Below are 20,573 nucleotides of genomic sequence, written 5' to 3' on the forward strand. Positions count from 1 at the left end.
GCAGCCATGCTGAGATCAGCACACAGAACACACATCATCAGGGACTGGGAGTCTGCTCCAGCAACCAGTGTGAAAAACAGACCCAGAATGCTCCACGACTCTTAAGGGTCCACAGTGACTGAATACAGTAGGTGGACTCACAATTTTCTTGGAGAGTCTTAGCGGTGCTTCCCTCTAGTGCAAAACGCCAGCTGAAGCCTTGATGCCGCTTTTATTTCCAATGGGCAGCAGGCAGCAGAGTCCATGGACCCTAATGGTCTGGGTTGAACTGGGCTATTTCACACAAACCTGATAAATTCAGCAAATCTCTCAGAAAGTAAAATGCCATTGATGTGTAAACAAGTATCCCATAGATGTGCACAGTGAAATAAAATCTGGTTGAATTGGTACTAACTCAAACTTGAGTCTAAAATAAAGGTACTATGTTATGTGTCCTCTGCCAAGTTTCAAAAACATGCTCTATGTTCTGTATTATGATCCCCTATCAAATTGAGACCAGATTGATGGTCTGTTGCTTGGACAAGGATCTGGCATCATTGAGTTCCCTGTGGCAGAGCTGCCCATCTCCACATGGGCTGAGGGAGCAGGCATGTGTATCTCAGACTAAGAGACTGAGATAGGGCAATGATGCTGCTCCCATCGACTTAGCAGTCTCCAATGGAAGGGACATCCTTATGCGGGCAAGGGATGTCCTCTAAGAGACATTTCTTTTCCTGTAGTCTGTCTTTATTTTACAGTAATACTGCAGCCGACATCTTAAACACTTGGATGGCAATGAAAATAATTACAAAGATCTTCAACAATAGCTGTGAGAACTGATCACTATATCCAATGCTAAGAACTCTCATGGACCAACAAGGTAAAATCACTTTTTTCTTAGATGATACATATAAGACTGTGCCATGAAAGAGTCTGAAACAGTACAGTCAGAAGTGGAATTACAGGATTAAAATATTAAAAATAAATTTTATTGTATCATCTATTTTAAGAGTTATTTGTAAGGACAAATTATTTTAATCTAATTTACTTGAAAATGTGTCTGTCTGAATGGAACACCTGCAATTTCACAAAAATGTTGCAGTCTGACTACCTCAATGAATGCCGTTAGGGTCTATAGGTCATAAAACTACCTTGTAATAGGTGAATTCTTTTTTTTTTTTTAAATAAGCACACCAAGAATTATACTAACAAACAGTTGCTACTGATTTAAGTACTCACTTTTGGAGACTATAAACTTGTAGCAAAATGGTGGTCATGTTAAATTTCTATTTGAAACCTGCCTTCAGAGTTGTTTTCAGGGCAAATTACTATGTCAAAGAAGACAAAGTGCTTTTATTTTTCTGTCACTTTTTGCTTCTCCCGAACACTTTTGTGCAGTTTGATTGCTCACCTTTGTCACCAGACTTAGACACGAATGACTTTGGTTACTTTCTACATTACAGGTTAATAAACTTTCCATGTTAGAAGTTGACGAAGCTAAAGATATTCTGAAGCACTGCTGTGAGCTCTAAAGTTACTTTCAAAAGAGAAGCACCGAGGTATTCTGAATGAGTGCATTCACTGAGCTCACGTACAGTTTTTCCATATAACTATTTTGAAAGAAGAAACACTTCACTTGAGTATGTAAATCTTCATATGTTTAAAAATAACTTCACTTTGTAGTCAGAGCTTGTAGTACTGGTGGGAATAAACAAACACGTTTCAGAGGAAAAGTGCCGTCGGGTACTTTAAACACAAGCAGGTCCACATCCATCCATCCCTCAGAGCTGTGACAGCCAGTGAAAGGGGATGAAGGTGAGGACTTGAAAGTAAGATGGCTGAACACAGCCAGAGTCAGGCAAAGCAGAGGATCTCCCTGCTGCTGCAAACTGGGATTACTGGTTAAAATGTTAAACTCCACCGGGTGGACAAAGGCAAAAGGAAACCTGATTAGCTGCTTATCAATGGCTGTCCCATAGAAGATGGAATCTTTCTTTTCAAAGCCTGCAAGCCTTTTCCCGAAGGGCATATCTCTTAATAACCTTCATTAACTTCTGTTTGGTTGCCTAAGATTTGTCTCTTATCCAAAAAAGTTTAACATAGTCTCAAAAGAGATTGTGTTTATTTAAGCTTGTTGGAAAAACATTCCTATCATTTCAAGAATGACTAAATATTTTTCATTCACATACTTAGCATTCCAGACTGTTTTCCTGCCTCTGTTGATTAGATGAAAATTAGCAGGCCTCGGTCTGATCTATTAGATGCAATTATTATCTTGGTAGAAAAGTCATGAGACTCCCAGCAATAATGCCACTTTAGGTATGAGAGACGGACAGCAGGAGAAATAGAGTAACCCACCCCCTGCATGCTACTCTGCACCCTCTGGGCAGAGGACATTCTGCATGTATTTCATAATCAGTTGTGAGCCATTCAGCTAATATAGTAAGTAGTTTGTACATTAAAAGTACATTAAAAGTTTAGCTGCAACCTTAATTTTTATTTGTAAAACTATGATCAGCCTGAAGTTTCACCAAAAATCAAGCAAAATGTGACACAGGAAAAGATACAATCGGCAGCAGCAGTAGCAGAATTCCTGGCTAGAACCAAGAACAAGCACTTCTACCCCTGTAAGCCACTTCCGGAGTGCCTGTCTTCACACCTGTTTAGCCATTAATGTGAGTGATGGGTTGGACACCAAAGAAAGGCTCTTACATGGAATGAACACGGTACATTTCTGTATAGCTTGAAAACCATACAATCTTGAAAATGATACTTTGAGATCAGATGGAAATGTCTGTCACACTCATCTTATCTACCGCCCACTGTTATTTTAAATATTAGAAGATACTTGAAATGATTGGAGAATAGTAAAAAATATTAAAACTTCACCACTGAAAAATTTCTGATGCTTAGCTTAAAGACATAAGCTTAACATGTGGTCTTCTGCTATGCATTTGTTACCCAACATATAACCTTATTTGGACATCCAGAAAACAGACTGTTATATTTTAATTTCCATTTATGGAACTATTTTCCAGAACATTTAGAGTTAAAGGATGAAACAGCATGCCTAACAGTCTTTAGGATATTACGAATATTTTATTATTCTTGGCTTACTAATAATAGCATTGTGTATGGTGCTGGAGCGCTACCACCCATAAACTTGAGTTTTGATCCCTGTTATGTACCAGAATGTTAATAACAAGTGACCCTGTGGCATCTTTGACTTCACTGCCTCTGGGGGTCAGCCAAACTATGCTTGACTCCCTCCCACAGAAGCAGCAACTTAATCATTTCAGATACTGTTCGGTGAGGAAGCAATATGGGTAGGGCTGGAAACATTTTTTTCTTATTTCAAGGAATTCCCACCCAGATATGTGCCTGGTACAGACTTTTCTGGCAGCCCAGTGGAAATCTTAGTTGAAGGGCAGCTTGATGTGAATTACAGCAACATTCACGAGAAAGAACCCAGCGCTTCTATGAAAAACTAGACTAAAGACTCCAAGTGACAGCTCGCAGATCTCTCCCTATGACAAGGAGCACAGCACGTGGTTCCCTGGGTGAGCTGTTGGTAAAGCAGCTTACTAAATACACCCAGATCAAGACACATCTAATACTGCATGCATCTTCAACACTCGCCCAAGTGGGACGAGGATTCTTCAGAAAGAGATTCAGGGAAGTCAACTGGCTGCAGCAGAGAGGATAGCTGATTTTCAGGCTCGATTACATTCCATTCTAAATCCGGAGAATCAGAAAGAATCCACACAATGAATTTTTCTTTTCATTTCTTTTTTCTTGCTTGAGACAGGCTCTTGCTATATATTCAGGCTGGCCTTGAACTTACAGTGATCCTACTGCCTCAGCCTCTTGAGTGCGGGGATTACAGGCATGTGCCACTACATATGGCCCATAGGTGAATTTCTTATTCTACTTTAATAAATGATTAAATCCAGGTAAACAATATTATTAGGCCTTCCTGAAATGCAGCTTAGTATCAGACAATAGCTTGGCAAATAACACTGCTTTAGAGAGTTCTAGAGAAGTAACATAATATGATGAACCCTTAAATGCCCATCATTGCCCACCACTTTGAAAAGCTACAAGTAATTCTGACATCTTGTTTCAGAGAGAAAATAAATTTTGTTTTAGTGTCAGAGAAACAAACAGAATAAAGGAAACTCAGCATTCACCCAATTACAAGCATGGGATTTATTTACTGGGAACCTGAGTATACTTTTGAATGCTATCTTTTAAATATTACCTGAGCTGTTCTTAGCACTTGAAAAGGATACTTTTAACAAATCTCCAAGGTAGCCAAAATCATCAGCTCAACCCTGCAGGAAGCTCTGCACATGACCCAGCCTGAGAACACCCAGCTCACAGCAGTCACTTGGGCTCAGCCCAGCCACAGCTTGATAGGAGAAGCAGGGTGGGTCTGGCATTGACACACCTTCAGTCACGATGAAATGCTTATCTCTGGCATCAGGTGTCACAACTGAGTTGGCCCACGCCTCTTGTAAGTCATATATGTGTAATGGTCAAATTTCCTTCTCCAACATCTGATCTTCAATTATCAAATTTTTAATGGAAATGGACTGTGTTCAAAGTCCCTCTGATTTTAAATACTTCATAGAAGCCTTATACTGGATAATATTGGGGGCAGATGAACAAATTGTTCTAAATACTTAGGACATTAAAAATGCTCTTGCCTGTGTAACTGAAATAATGCAATGGTACCTCCACACGCGCGAGGCAAGGCTTAAAGACAGTTAAGTGGACAGTGCGCACGTACAGTCGAGGGAGGCCACTGAAACTCTGTGATGCTGAATTTGAAAGGTTTAAGTAGGAAAAGAGACTGCAGGTTACACGGCAGTCCTGGAAGGCCCGTGATGCCCGTGCAGCTGGGAGGAAGGCAGATTCTGGGGTGCAGTGCTCTAGGAAGGGAGAATGGTCCCCAAGAAGTGCATGGTCTGAGTGACCTGGAGACACACGGGTCCACTGCATGACTGACACGTGAAACACTCTGCTTTCTGCTCTCAAATACAAGGATCCTAACATTATTCTTTCTTCAAAAGATCGAGGGGCCAAACTGCCGATGGCGCCTTAGCTTTGGTTAAGGTAATAAATAGTGTGTGTCTCCTTATGAGAACCTGTGGGTGAGGACTCCTACTCCATTCCTCCTTTCCTTCCCGTTTGCCCTCCCTCCTCTACCCATGAAGTTCTGACACCTGCTTACAGGCAGATTCTGCGGTGCAGTGTACCATGTGTCTCAGAGACAGTTCACATTTAGGGTCCAGAGTTCTGCTGCCGCTTCTGAGCTATGTGCCCAGCAGCAATCCCCATGGGGAGATGAACGACCACACTAGAAGGATGCTGTGGGGATCAAAGGATCTCAAGTTCTTAAAGCACGTAGGTCTGACACACGGTGTGTGAGTGAGAAACACCAGCTACTCTCATCGAGAATTACAAAGATGGTGACACAAATGGTGCCACACGAGGATGAAGATGTAATTCTGCTGTCTCCTCCCTTGGCTATGTCAGTTTTTAAAAAGATAAAATCACACCTTTTGTGTGTAAACTTAAATCACACACTTCATACGCTCCTCCATACATTTCCACTCGTGCTTTTTACAAGAGTCTGAAAATAAAAATGAGGCTAATAAATAAAAAATGTAAAGGAAAAGCATCAAACCAAAATATGAGACCATAACCAGAGAAGGACCTACAGACTGCAATGGCTTATCTTTATACCTGGATTAGGTGTTGACAATAACTTGCTAAGACTTGGTCATGAGAGTACTTAAGTGCCAACTTAAAAGGCACTTAGGCACTTGTGAATCAAGTTAGTTGTCAAGTAATAGCCTTGTCTTTAAGGAGCCCCAGTCCTCTGGGAGCAAACCAGGCACATTATGTTGTCACTTGGAAGGTATGTATCCTCAGTAACAATGACAGCCACAATTAGTTTCTTCCTCCCAGCAGCACCTAAACAGGCCTTATTTGGTGATGCAGTAATTTATTTAGAAAGAATCTACACTACAATCCTTGTGTGGGCTGCTTTCCTCTAATTTCAGACTACGTACCCTGAGACAGCTATAGAGTAGGGGCCAACACTTGTCATACAATTGTGTGCGGAGGAATTTACTGTGTGTCTAAACTGCATAAATAACAGTGGTTCTGATTTTCTGTAACTGATTTCGGTGGACTGCTTATTTATTATACAGTAACACCTGGCTGCTTTTCATTCATACAATCTTTTTGATACTCTAAAATCACTTGTAATTGTTTTAAAGTACACTGTCAAATAACTGCTGAGAAAAATATTCTCAAATGGTTCCATAGAGTTCTTAGATTCTATAAAACAAAAACCATTCATCTTGTATTATTTTGTAAATTTATTATCACTAATAACAAATAACCTAAGAATATCTTTTCATATCACTGTAAAGTGTACACTGTTTTTTGGTTCCGTATTGAAGAATTCTTCTGTGCTTATTCATTCTAAAATGACAGTTAATGGTGGGCAAATACAATCTAAGGTGAAAATCACTGCTGAGTTAGAGGAAAAGAAAAAAAAAAAACCCAAAAAACAAAAATAGGCAACATGAAATAAATTTGTTCTCTGAAAACTAGAAAATAAGATACTTCTGAAAAGTTTTATGCAAAGAGGTGAAGAACCAGAACATAGAGACGGAGAAGAAAGGAGATGGGCCGAACCTGATAGTGGGAATGACAGAGCCGCTGCCTGTCGAGGGAGAGGGCTGCCAGGGCAGGCGGCGGAGGGCGTGAGCTCTGGGAGCTGGCACAATCCTTCTTTCCCCGAGGTCTGGCCAAGGCGAGAGGGCAGTGGGTGTCGTGTCCACAACACTAAGAACAGTTCTCAAACTCGTGATTTCCTCCCCGCCACACTACTCACCTTTCCTACTGCAGAGGCAGGAACCAGGGGCGAAGAGACAGGTGCGCAGGGTGTCTGTGTGAGTGTGTACTGTGGGGGGGGGTGTGTGTGTGTGCGTGTGTACCACGCTCAGGAAACAAAATAAAACTGCGGCTGAACCTGAAAGACTTCACTTCATTCTGGCCTGGCGACACAATGGCATCTGAAGAGAAATTATCTGAATCTCTCTAACCCTCAATTTTTCATTTGTAAAACTGGGGTAACAAGGCTGTGGCAGTGTTATGGGGGTGGGTAAAACAAACTGGGTTCGTAAAGCACTTAGCGCATAGTGCTTCATATGAACATTGCTTTTTTCCTTGTTCACTTTAAAATTTAGCCTAACTATGTTCTTTGAAGTTAAGAATATCTCTTATTTATCTTTGAGTTTTTTGGACCGCAGGAGGTGCTTTACCAATTTTTGAGAACTAATGGCTCACCCAAACTGTAACTCTTTTCTCAAATAGTGAAACATTATATTACCATTGTAGGCAGATACTGCACAATCCAAAAGTAAGTGACCAAGCTAACATTAGGCACATGAGGTAAGCATAACTCAGTTATATATACACACACAGTCCTGGTCACTGACAGCTTCCTGCCTCTCCTCACCACAGTATCTATGCTAATGAGTGTAAAGGATGCCTGTCAAAGGGTCTTTTTGCTTTCCTTTCATTTCCGTTTGTACGAAAGGTACTATTTTTTAATAAGTCTTTAAAGTCTCACTCTAACCTGATCAATCAAGATCCAAGAGTTTAAAGGCTCACTGGATTTATACAGTCATATTCTTTAACTTTTCTTGCAATATCACCCACACATCAGTTCTTAAATATTTCAAGCTGATACAGGATTGTTCTTAGTTAAGAGACAGGATATTCCCACCTCTGTCTGTCCATGAGGCGCCCTTTTCTGTAAAGCTGCCTGTACAACTATGATTCATATTTCTGTGTACTCCTTTCTCCAGCACTGTAACACTGCCTTTGGGTAACAGGAGGAAAGTGTGTGCTAGGGTCAGGCCATTTCCACAGCACAGGCCACCGGCTGCTGTAAGGCTTGCATTGTGGCAGCTGCACCCCGAAGAGGGTGCTGCTGAGTGAGCTGGTGATGAGGACAGCAATGGAGTCCTACAATCTTTACACAACATTTAAGTTCTTTTAAAAAGTCTCATCCACAGCAGTTAACGAAGCTGGTCAGCAAACTCTGAAGTTAAAAAATTTAGGCAGAAACAAATGACTTCTTGATACTTAAAAAGACCTACTCTGCTTAGCTAATTTCCTGGAAAAACTTACCAGCTTCTTAGTCCGTTTTAAAAAACTCTACAAGGATCCATTCTCAAAGTGGGTTAATTTTTTGACTCACATTAGTTCATCTTACTATGCAAACGTGCATCTTAATGACATGTACTCTGCCAATGTGAATATTCAATCTCGTCTGCAATGGACAGGACATTAGGACCAACAGGAGTCAGTGTGTGAAGAATACTCTCAGAGTGCAGGGAATGAACTGGAACAGCAGCTAAGACAGAAAACCAGGTCCAGGATCTCTCCAATGGAACAGAAGGAAATGGAGAAAATACAGGCAACAAGACCTAAGTAAAGCCTAGCAGAACTGGAAGCCACAGCCTCTGCGGCAGAAGTAGGAAGGACGCACAGGCCGTGCAGCTGCTTTCGATGCTCTATTCTTTTTCCCCACCATTAAAACTCTCGGATTGTACAAGAATCATAAGTTGAATAAGCTATATTTTAGTCATGAACCTTATTTCCAATTTTATTGTTTGTGTTGACCTTTGAATGTTAATTAGGTTTGCAGTGAAGTAAATTAAAAATATATATCCTTATACTGTATTCATATGTGCAATGGAAAAATAAAAACCACAATGTTCTCATTTTAAATCTGCAACATTTCCCCAAAATGATGAGCCTGAGATTTATAATAAATTCATCTGCAACCTGTAACAGCAAGAAGCAGACATTATGTCTGAGTAAATAAAGAAACAAACAAGAACACACTGGTAGAAATTTCTCAGACAGGAGACTTTCGCCAGACTCATTAGAACCGCCAGGCTTACCTTCACAAACAGGGCAACACTCCCCGGGCACCTTCACGGGGTGCATGCAGCTCTGCCCGCAGGCCGTGGCCACACAGTGGGGCTCTCCGTTGATGCACTGGCAGAACGTGCAGTCGTCTTCCCGCCACCGGTCTCCATGGGCTCGGATCTGGCCATTGGCGTAGCAGCCAGCAGGGTTGTTAAAGGGATACACTGGATCTAAAGCAAAACACAAGTTCAGAGGAAAACTGAGCACTCTCTAAACCTCAGCCCTGCCTGCACTAGAGACATTTTCCCCCAGGTTATATCCATCAACAGTTCTATTCCACCTGTGATAAACAAAAGCTGGGAGTTACGCAAGGGGTTCCCTACAATGCATGGAAACACAGCTGCTGTACTCAGTATCTGTCTTTTCCTTTTGACACTGTCCTCAGGGAGGAGAAGCTGCAACCTAAAAACCAATGTGCAGATGTTATCACTGTAGAGCAGCACAGGGCCTGTAATCCCGGCACTTTGGGGGAGGTGAGGAGGAGGATCACAAGTACAAGCCCCACTTAGCCAACTTAGTGACTTGGTGACACTTTGTTTCAGAATGAAAAATACAAAAAGATCTGGGGATGTAGCTCAGTATGAAGGCCCCAGGTACAGTTCCTCCAGCATCAAATACATACATGCGCACACACAAATTAAAAACAAAGAAAGAAAGTTGGGAAGCCTTAAGGACAGAGCTGTGGGTACCTGGATCCATTTTGGGGTATGCCTTCTGGATGTCTTCTGGCTGGGCGACTAAACTGTTAACCCGTGAGTGGAAGGAATACTGTCCTACTGAACCCAGGGTGATGCTGTGACTGCTGAACTCACTGATTTTCAGGGACCTGTGGCTCCATGTGGACCACAGGGCCTTGCTACAGCCTTGCACACGACAGAGCTGGTTCAGATGTTCCCTGGGCCACAGCTGGTGCTCTGGAGGGAGGCTGAACTTACATAATTTTTCTTCCCATAAACCGGGCAGCTAAGTAGCAAGCAAGGTTGGGGGACAAAACTATGCAAAGCTACTATAAAAAAGATTTTTTGAACCAATGGGTAAAAATGTAAATACTGCATACAAAATCCCCAAGCATCCCTATAGTGAGAGCAGCCAGATAAATGAGTTACTCCATTTTCTTTCATGAAATACATAAAACTGGCTTTTACCAAATAAGCACTGCTGTATAGGGAGGAGAATCTGAGTTATACAGACAGTTTTGTCTTTGTTCTAAGAGGTAAGAAGGCATTATAAGAAAGCCAAAAGGTCAAAATTTAAAATAATGTGATTATAGCTTTAGAGAGGCAATTTGCCAGATGGAAATAGGTAATAGACCTGAGCTAGACTGTGCTTTCTAAATTCTTTCGTGAACAAATAGTAAGGTATATGCTTTATTTCTACTTTTTAGCCTGAATCTGAATTTAAAAATGTGCAACATAACCAGATCCATCCCCGGATAGTCCACTATGAGAAGGTTAAAACCTTAAGGTATTTAAAAAAAATCTCTGACGATATCTAAAAAGTGAATTACTTTTCTAATGTGTTGGCTAAAATTGTTATTAACTAGGAAAAACACTCACTATTATGAACAACTGTTCACTGTTAGGAGGTTGTTTTTATACTTTTAAACATTTCAGGTCTTCCATATTACATGGTAAACACAGCTCAATCATTGAAAGGATTTAGGAAAATTACAAAAACACATGTAGGACCCGGAGTATACTGCACCCTGACCTGCATGCAGAGATTAGGCCCAAGAAGAACACTCGACTATGGACAGAAGATCTGTGACAAAAAGACTGATGTTAACATCCTTTCCAGGGCAACAGCTGTGTGGTCAGAAGAGAACCAAAGGCGATTCGGGCCCAGGGCTAAGGTTCTCAGCTGCACTGCACACACACACAAGTGAACTGCTTTTCTGCGTTCTGTTTCCTAATCCCTAAAATGGGTATACTGTAGTGGATGATATTCAGAGGTATTATTCTGAAATGTTTATTATTTATGACTACAGAGGCAGGACGACAAAACTTTCTGGAGGAATGTGAGACGAATACTTCTTGGAGAAAAGTGGGCACTGTAGATAAAATAGGCCCATGAGAGCTAAATCTGATATCCAGGACCATATCTGACACTTGGCTGGGCCTAAAGCTGGTGTCACTGTCCCACTACCCTGCAATCCCACTCTGGCCACCACAGGATTTCAAGGGGGAGCAGCAGGATCCTGACCCACCTGGAAGGGGCTACTGCTAAAGAGGGATGGCCGGTTCCTCTCTTGAGTTGACTGCATGAGCGGGTTAGTGACCCAGGCTCTCCTATCCTACACTTTGGAGAGGAGGTGGGAAATTCCATGTCAGAGAGAAGCAAAGCTTTGCCCCAGGACTTGGTAAGGAACTGGCCGAGTGGCAGGGAGGAGTAGAAATCAGTTCTGTGAAGCTCATGTAGACTTGCGAAAAGAGGTAACTAGTTATCAACACCCACAGCTTCCCACAGGGAAGAATTCTCGCACACTCTACCTGGCACTGTTAACATTCTGAAAGACAGATAATGATGTCATTGAAAGATACTTCAATATCCCTCTACTTCTGCATGATCCCGAATGCAGGTCACTTTGATATGAAAGCTCCGAGCCATCCTAACGCTGACTGGCACCTTCTCCTACCTTCACAAACAGGGCAGCACTCCCCGTCAGGCACGTAGTATCTCTCACAGCTCAGCTCCCCACACTGCGCGGTGAAGCAGATGGAAACACCTCCTTGGCATCGGCAGAACCGACAGTTGTCCATTCGAAACATGTCTCCATCGTAATATTCCACGTTGTTGAATACGCAGGCCGGCTTTGTCTCTGAAAGAAGTTAAAGAGGCAAATTTGAAGTCATTTTTGAGTGGCAGCCTTTTATGCTTTTACAATAACTTCTACAAAATTCTGTTAGCAGCAGAAGTTACAATTTAATGGAAATTTACTAAACTTAATCTAACTTTCTCACAGAAGCAGTAAAGGAAAGTAATAAAACAAAACAAAACAAGCAGAACACTGTTATTTGGTTTATGGAACGGAACTGAATTCCTTTTGGCAAAATCTATGACTTCCTCTTACCCCAAATAAAGGTAAGCTTTATGACCAGGAACTCTACATATCTGATACGTGATGCAAAGAGATTAGCCTTGCTTTGTTAAACCATTCTCTATGCTTCAGATGATCCTGTTTCCACATTAGGTTTGGTTCTGCCTCAAAAATATTAGTTAGGTCTTTTTGGCAGTGGTAGTTCTGTCCCTCCAGTATTTTTTCTAAATTATTTTTCTACGTGGTTTAGTACTCTATAATTTTAATGGTTCTTGGCCTTTGGCATGCATTACCCCATTCACTCTCGGCAACAAAGGTCTGATGTACATATTACAGTATCAGTCTGAATTTAGAAGTGAGGAAATGCTACTTGATTTGCCTAAAAAAACACATCTAGTAAATGACAGAAGCAAAACTGAGGCCCATAAACGAAGTCTGTGCTCTGTCATGTTTCAAGGTGATAATCTTCTAAGGATACATAATGCCACAGTTAGAACTCTCAATATGATATTCATGGTTTTTAATTTTTCTCTGCCCTGAACTCTGCAAGTTCGCTCCTTATCTCTTATTTTGAATTGTTTTAAATAATGTCAACTAGATGAAGTCATCACAAGAAAACAAAACACCTTCTCTTATGAATATAAGCATAAAACTTCTCAAAGAAATGACTAGCAGATCACATGCAGCCAAAGGGATAATATACCATGACTAACTAGTATTTATTCCGGGCCTGCAAGGTTGGTTTAACATCCCCAGACCAATCCATTTCCTATCACACATCAAACCGATATCATCACCTCAATAGATAGAGAATAAGGATCTCACCGAATCCAAATCTTTCATGATAAAAACAGTCCATAATTAGGAGTAGAAGGGAACTTCCTCAACTTGATGAGCAGCATCTATAAATATTCATGGCTATCTGCATACTTAAGGTTAAGACTAAACGCTTTCCCCCTAAAATCTGAACGGAGACAATGACATCTTTTCCACTAACGGAAGTTCTAACTGAGGAGATCAGGGAGGCAAAATAAGTGAAAGATATTTACACTGGAAAGGAAGAAGCAAAACTATTTCTAGCTTCAGATAATATAAAGTTGCTTTTAAAAAATTCTAACTGTATCACTAGAAAATTATCAGAACTTATAAACAAGTTCAGCAAGGTTGCTGGGTGCAGCAGTGGCTCAAAAACACAGTGCTTCTATAGCAGTGACTAATAAGAAAGTGAAAGAGTTCCATTTTCAACAGCATCAAAAGAATGAAACACTTAGGAGACAACTTATAAAAGTAAGGTAAAACTTGTACTCTGAAAATAACATTAAGAAGACCTAAGTGGAAGACAAATCATTTTAACCTCAAAGGGACCTAATATACAATGCAATCCTTATCAAAAGCCAACCGGGTTCTTTTGTACAAACTGGTAAGCTGATATTAAAAGTTGTAAGGAAACCCAAGAGTTACCCAAACATTCTTGATAAGAATAAAAGTTAGAGGACTCATATGTTCTGATTTCAAAATATAATATGATGCTATGGTCACAAAGATAACATGCGTCTAGGATAATGATAAAACAGTTCAATGACTGAGGGCTCAGAAATATTATTACAGCTACTGATTTTGACAAGACCGGCAAGACAAATGAATGGGAAAAAAAAAATGTTTTCAACAAACAGTGATGGGGCAACTGTGTTTCCACACACAAAAACATGGAGATGGAGCTCCTCTGCCTCACACACAAAAAGAATCACGGGGGTGTGCTCTGAATGTAATGGCCACAGATGCAGAGCTCTTAAAACACAGTGGTAAATCTTTGTGACCCGAGGAGGCTCCTCAGATATGACAACAAAAGCATAAACAATGACAATAATGAAGCAGGTAAACTGGACTTCATCAATCTTTGTGCTTCCAAAGACATCACTGAAAAAGTAAAAAAGATAATCCACAGATTTGGAGAAAGGATTTTCTCATACATCTCATAGTTGTAACTCAACAGTCAAAATAACTCAACTGAAGAATGAGCAAATGCCTGAACCGCTGTTTCTCTAAATAAGATAAAGAAATGGCCAATAAACACATGAAAACATGCTCAACAGCACCAACTGGAGGGTGCACACAAATCAAAGCCACGACGTTACACCTACCAGGATGACTGTAATCAAAAGACAGGTAATAATACGTACCAATGAGGTTACGGAGACAATGGAGTTTTCACAGGTGGTGAGTGGGGATGGGGGGAAAATGGGGCTGTGGCAAACAGTCTAGCAAGTCCTTTACCATACACTAAAACAATTCTACTCGTAGCTACTTATCCAGGGAATTAAACGCACGGATCACACAAAAACTTGTATACAATGTTAAAAAGGAGCATTACTTGCGAAAATCAAAAAATGAAAACCACCCAATGTCCATTACCTGATGCATGGATAAACAAAAAGTGGTGTATCTATCCAATACCGTACTACCTGGCCATAAAAAGTCACCAAGTTTTTGAAGTATGCTGCAATATGAGTGAACCTAGGGCTAGGGATTTAGCTCAGCAGCATAAGCGCCTGCCTTGCAAGCAGGCAGTTGTTGAGTTCGATCCCCGGTACTGATAAAAGGAAAAAGACAAAAAAAAAATATGAGTGAACCTGGACAATACTATGCTGAGTGGGAAAAGTCAGAAACTAGGCTATGTTTTATATGAAATACACAGCTTATTTTATATAAATTACATAAATCCCATCTATATAAAATGTCCTCAGGCGTAATAGACACATCTATAGAGATAGAAAGTAGATTAGTGGTTGCCTGGAGCTGAGGCTTCTGGGGGAAATGGGAAGTGAATGCTAATGCTTTAAAGAATTTTGGGAGGTTGTGGGTGAAAATTATCCTAAGATTATGGTGATGGCTGCACAACGCTGCATACACTAAAAACTTATAGATTGTGCCTTAATAAAGTTACGACAAAATACTTTCAAGCCGAACAAAGTCCTCCTGTGCTGATCCACCTTGCTCAATCAGCAGGAAAAGCTGTAAGACAATATTCACATCTGTCATGAGCTCCTCTATCTCCAAATCACTTCCTATTCTATAAGCCACAACGCTGAAATACTCTCAGAAACTTTCACGGCATTTTAATTGGATTATGTATTTATACTGCGCTTAAAGACAATTACCTTCTCATTTGATTTTACAACACCGTCCTGAGAAGATGGAACAAGACAGATACTGATACTTTTTTTTCTTTTTTCTTTTCTTTTTATTGGTACTGGGGATCGAACTCATGACTGCCTGCTTGCAAGGCAGGAGCTTATGCCGCTGAGCTAAATCCCCAGCCCCGATACTAATACTTTTTTATCTATCTAATAGATATATGAATATATATTATACGTACTATTTTTCAATGAGGGAAGTAAAACGTAAAAGGGACTAGGTGACCTGCCTGGAGTCCTATGAAGGGTGAGAGCTAAGCTCTTTGTATGTGCACAAAGCATGGACCTCTTTTCTTATTGCTGTCTGGATATATTTCTTTTCTCAGAAAATTAATGTTATGTTAAAAAGTATCATCTTATTGTAGCTCAGAATTCTAATATATACTTTTAGTCAATGTGCTGAGCTGGGACTGGAAGGCTCTGTATTGCTAGACCACAAATTCCAAAAACCGTAAGAGATAAAGTGATTGTATAAATCCAACTTGCATGCCAAGGAGTGAAGCAAAACTAAATGCTGAAAAAAATGTTAAACAGCCTTGCAAATTTGACAAGAAAAATTTATAAACCAGTCAATATAATTTGAGTTGCTCAACTCCAAATCTAAGATTTGAAGGTCATGGAGGGGAGATGCTGGCTCTGCACGGAGCAGCTGCAGGCAGATTTATTTCCATGGTGGGGTGTGCCCCCAGTTTCACTAGCTAACACAGGAGTATGGGAGTAGCATTTGGAAAGATGGAGAATCCCCCAAAGCACAGCCTGGAAAGCACAATTAAACCTCTAGGGTAAGAAAAATTGCAACACCAAGAAACAAAGAGAAATTTATAAAGGCTGTTCAAAAAAGCGCATGATAAAAAGGCCAGAATGACTTTTGAGGACTAATGGCCAATTACCTCTTCACCAGCCGAGGATAGGCGCAAATCTCAGAACAGTGTAGAGTGCCACCAAAGGATGATTTAAGTGGATGTGGAATAGAAATGTATTATGAAGACATAATTTACTATGTAATTTGTACTTCTCAATGCAATGACATATAAAAGTGTCTATTTAGTGACTTCTGAATGTGTTTTGAGACTGCCAATTAAATTTTATGTGTCTAAGTTCTGGAAAATTTCTTTCCTCTTTAAAATAGTCCAGAAAAGAAGCCTCATTATACAGACTTTTTAGTAAACTAGCACTGCCTGCCAAATAGTATTGATTGGCAGATGCTGACAGATAAATCATTTTGCAAAGGAAAAGACTAAAATGTAGAACTTCACATCAAATGTGAACAGAGGAAAATTCCAAACAGACATACTGTTACTTTTTCCTGCAACCTCTCAGCAGGAAGCTGCACTGTTTTCCTCTGTTGTGCTTCACGAGGGACCGAGGGACGGGCGAGCTGAGTGGTGTGGAGAGCGGTAAAAACAGAGAGACAAAGCCAAAGGAAAGACAACTGCAGGACAGACGGCCACTGTCTGACAACTTCTCCATAAGTCGACAGCAAACGGATGTAATTATGAAGCCAGTACAAGGGCTTCCAGGTTCCCGAAGGGGCGAGAAACCCTTCCTCCTGGATAAGAATGTATGTGCCAGAGTTTAACAAACAGATTATTTCAGGATAAGAGAAAGGGAACAGTACTTACAAAGGACTGCAGAAACCCTTCTCTTTGATAAGCCCCTGGGAACACCAGGAGTGCTCAATAAATATAAACCGAACAGAATTTCAAAGCATGAGATTCTGTCCGTGTTTGTATTAGACATTACGTGCTTTAAAAATGTTACTGAGCACACTGCCATAAAGACAGGGGGCTCTTACCAGGTATCTTTAGGTCTAGCTCTCTTATTAACAAGCCACAGGTCTCAAGTTTTCTAGGACACAATTTTACATGAGGAGAAAGCTGAGTTTAGGTATGGGGCTCCTGTAAACGATCAATTTTACATGTTAATGTCGGGGAAAGATAATTCTGTCACAGCCAACTTGAGATCATTGCCAAGTTTTATGAACTTTTAAAAAATGCCTGAATAAAACAGAACTAATTACCCTGGGAGAGACTTCTAGTTATTAGCACTCATTTAGAAATCTACATTTTAGGATTGCTGTAAGAATGAGAGTGCTGCAGGGACCTAGCACACAAACAGGCTAGAAACACTGGGCTCCCCTCTGAACCTACTTCATGCCCACCGGAACTGTGTCTGGTTAGTCCGGATATGTCCAGGACTAATGACCCTCCAGTCCCTGCCCTACCCACCCGCTGCTCTCTGCGGCTCTTGGGAGAGGAGGAGCATCTTCCTCTTTTATAACATGGTAAGTTCTTAAAACTTGGAATATGGACTGGCCTTAAGATGTATCTGCTCCTTCTCACTATATTGTTAAGTATTAAGCACTATGAGGTTAAAAATATCTTGGGTAACTTTAACTGGTTGATACTCAATACATTAATAACACAGATGAATGAATTCATTTACTCACTTGAGGACAATTTTATAAACCAAACCACAAAGAGAAGCATATTTATGGAGGATGTTCTCACCATCTTTTCATCCAGTCGAGTGTTTTCAAAACTCAGGAGTCTCGTAAACTGAGTGAATACTTTAAAATATTTTCATTTTAATGCTTATCTTTCTAAAAATTATGGAGGTATATGGATCATTTGATAGTAGATTAGCAACTGACCACTGCTGTGTAATCTCCATTTCTGCATGTGGGGCTGCGGACATTTACATTCACTTTCACGCTCTCTTGACCTGGGGTCCTTGGATCCATCCCATCATGTGGGGAATCCTGAAGTGGAAGGACAGAACCCTAGGCAGCTCCAGCCCAGCTGAGTCAGCCCGACTTTTTGAAACTGCTTCTACCAAGCTGCATTGTGTATTTTCCTTTGCTTTTTGTTGGGTATGGGCTTCTGTGTTTCTGGCGGTGAGGCTCCTGAAACCACGACATTTTAACACTCAGTGCTTCCTTTTTATTTGTTATTTCTTCTAAATCCGATTTCCAAGATTGTTGCTTATTACTTTTGCCTTCCTCTCCCTCTCCCCATCCACGAACTTTTGAGGTGTTAAAATATTTACCTGTGACTAAAATTGTTTTCCTCTGTTTTTGTCGTTGTTACTGTGCTCAATGGGATTGCAGGCCCTCAAGCTGACTTATATTCCCAGTCCTTTATAAAAAAACTTTTGAGGCTGGGTTTCTTTAAGTCACTCACTAAACTGTGTGCTCCCTTTTTAATTTCTATGTACCAAATATTAGAGCGGATGCTGCCCTGTTCAGCAGGCTTTCTGTCTCTGAAAACAAGTCTGTGTATCTGACCCTATTTCTCTTTTCACTTTGAGAGCAAATCTGATGTGTAACTTTGGCAACTACATATAAACACAGCCTGAGTACCTACGGGCACTCTCTTTTTAATTTTCACGTTCAACCTTTACTTACAACCCTACGGCTATGCTTCTCTTTTCTAATTAATATTTTACCACTATGTTATTGAATCTGTTCTTACCACAAAGCTGCCTTAAATCTTTACGGCGAAGCAAGGCCACACACACACACACACACACACACACACACACACACACACACACCCACCTCTGCTTCTCTAAGTGATAACAATGGAGCTTTGATAAACAGCATCATCTAATAGTGGTCTTATGACAAGAGCAAGATTTTTCCAGGATACTGGGTAAAGAAATACACAGTCATGAAAGTAAATGTTTATGTATGTCAAAATCAAGTAAAATACACACTTCAGGACACAGTGGTTCTTGAAAATATTCTACAGAATTAAGAATCTTCATAGTATTGTAACTTCTAACCTCTTCCACAACTGAATGGCTATATAGAAAGTGACGTTGTCGAGCAGGACAAGAAATACAGCAAAGCTCACTCCCTAAGTTTGTGGCGCTAAGCAAGAAGCAACCACTAGAACAACAGTGATCCTGTTTTGTGGTCTCAAAATTTTCTCATAGTGATGGCAAATCTGATTTTCTGGAGTTGGGGGCTCTGTAAAACATGGCTATAAAGGAGGGCACGCCCTGATGACTGATTCCAAGGTCCTGAGAAAGGGTACAGTTATTAGTTGTTCTAGACACATCAGATTAGAGCAAGATGTAAATTTAATGCCTTGATAAGAAGAGCATGACACTTGGATTTCTAAAATCAAGAAGCAAAGGAAGAAGCAAGGCATTCTTCCTCCTTACCCAGAGAAAACGAGAGCAAATTTTATTACTCTAGGTCATATTCTTAGGGGACAAATGACTAAGGGTTAACATGTAGGGCAGTAAAACATAGAGCATTCCCTTGAAATGATCTTTCTATACACTAGTTTTTAGCAGCCGCCTCTCTAAGGAGCCATGATCGTCTGAATCACATCACTCAGCCACTCCCTCATAAACATCTTGGGGTCCTATGTGAGGCACAAAGAACGCTCATCTCCACAGGTCTACAGTGCAGTGCTAAGACTCCTGTCCTCCAGCAGTTCACACTCCTGAATGAGAAAGACATCGGAGTATTTTCAGAGAGGTGAATCCTGGAAGGAAGCTGGAAGCCCGGGTAAAGGGCAGTGTTTTCTATCTCCAGTGGTACAAGAATGATGATACCGGGGCTGGGGATTTAGCTCACTGGCATAAGCACCTGCCTTGCAAGCAGGCAGTTGTGAGTTCGATCCCTGGTACCGATAAAAACGAAAAAGACAAAAAAAAAAAAAAAAAAAGAATGATGATACCAGTTAAATATTCACAGAAAACAGTACAAATGTTTTCTGGGCATCACCTACCATCAATTACACTGCGGCACAGCCTGCAGGGGAATGTAAGAGAAAGGTCTGCATGTTTGTTGTCTGGTGTTTAATGACAAAACTACCAGGTGGCGGATGATGAGGTGGAGACAAGCAGTGAAAAGAGACACGTGCATGGGAACTCACCCTGCACCCTCCCTGTACGCCTGTATTTTTATTTTTAAGGTCTGTGCATTAGGATACTTGACCTTAATGTATCCGTTACCATCACTGGGCAGCGGAATCTGTCTGGCTGTGAACAGAAGCTGGGTACACACTATAGCTGAGACTCTTTTACAGTTGAAGCACAATTCCAAATGCTTCACATGTGACACCTCACTTTATATCACTGTTTCTCACTTGGTTTAGAGATGCAGAACTGAGACCCGAGGAGACCAAGAAACTTCTTCAGTTACACAGGTAGTGTGTGGAGGAACCAATTTTCAAACTGATGTCATCTGGTTCTAGTCAGTGTCCTGACTTAGCTGAAAAGCCCTGCCACAAATGGCTCTTCAGGGCAAACCCAAGCAACCCAACATGCGACCACCAGATGCAGTCCACATGACTCAGCTTTAACATGACCTTTTCTTTCAC

At 40.8% G+C, this 20,573-nt stretch overlaps 1 protein-coding gene across 5 annotated transcripts in view; it reads right to left on the reverse strand.

Moving 5' to 3' along the window:
* The window catches only part of Crim1 (cysteine rich transmembrane BMP regulator 1), a 180,639-nt gene that overhangs the window by 55,855 nt on the left and 104,211 nt on the right, over positions 1-20,573 (reverse strand). For all 5 annotated transcript variants that reach the window (XM_063229824.1, XM_063229842.1, XM_063229829.1 and 2 more), the window contains 2 exons: positions 11,639-11,821; positions 8,976-9,173 (listed from right to left, as the gene is read on the reverse strand). In XM_063229824.1, the coding sequence (XP_063085894.1) occupies positions 8,976-9,173; positions 11,639-11,821 (381 nt within the window). The remainder of the gene's footprint in view (positions 1-8,975; positions 9,174-11,638; positions 11,822-20,573) is intronic.

Source organism: Cavia porcellus, unplaced genomic scaffold (assembly GCF_034190915.1).
Source record: "Cavia porcellus strain 051 isolate PalLab524CR breed Dunkin Hartley unplaced genomic scaffold, mCavPor4.1 scaffold_1, whole genome shotgun sequence".
Taxonomy (NCBI): Eukaryota; Metazoa; Chordata; class Mammalia; order Rodentia; family Caviidae; genus Cavia; species Cavia porcellus.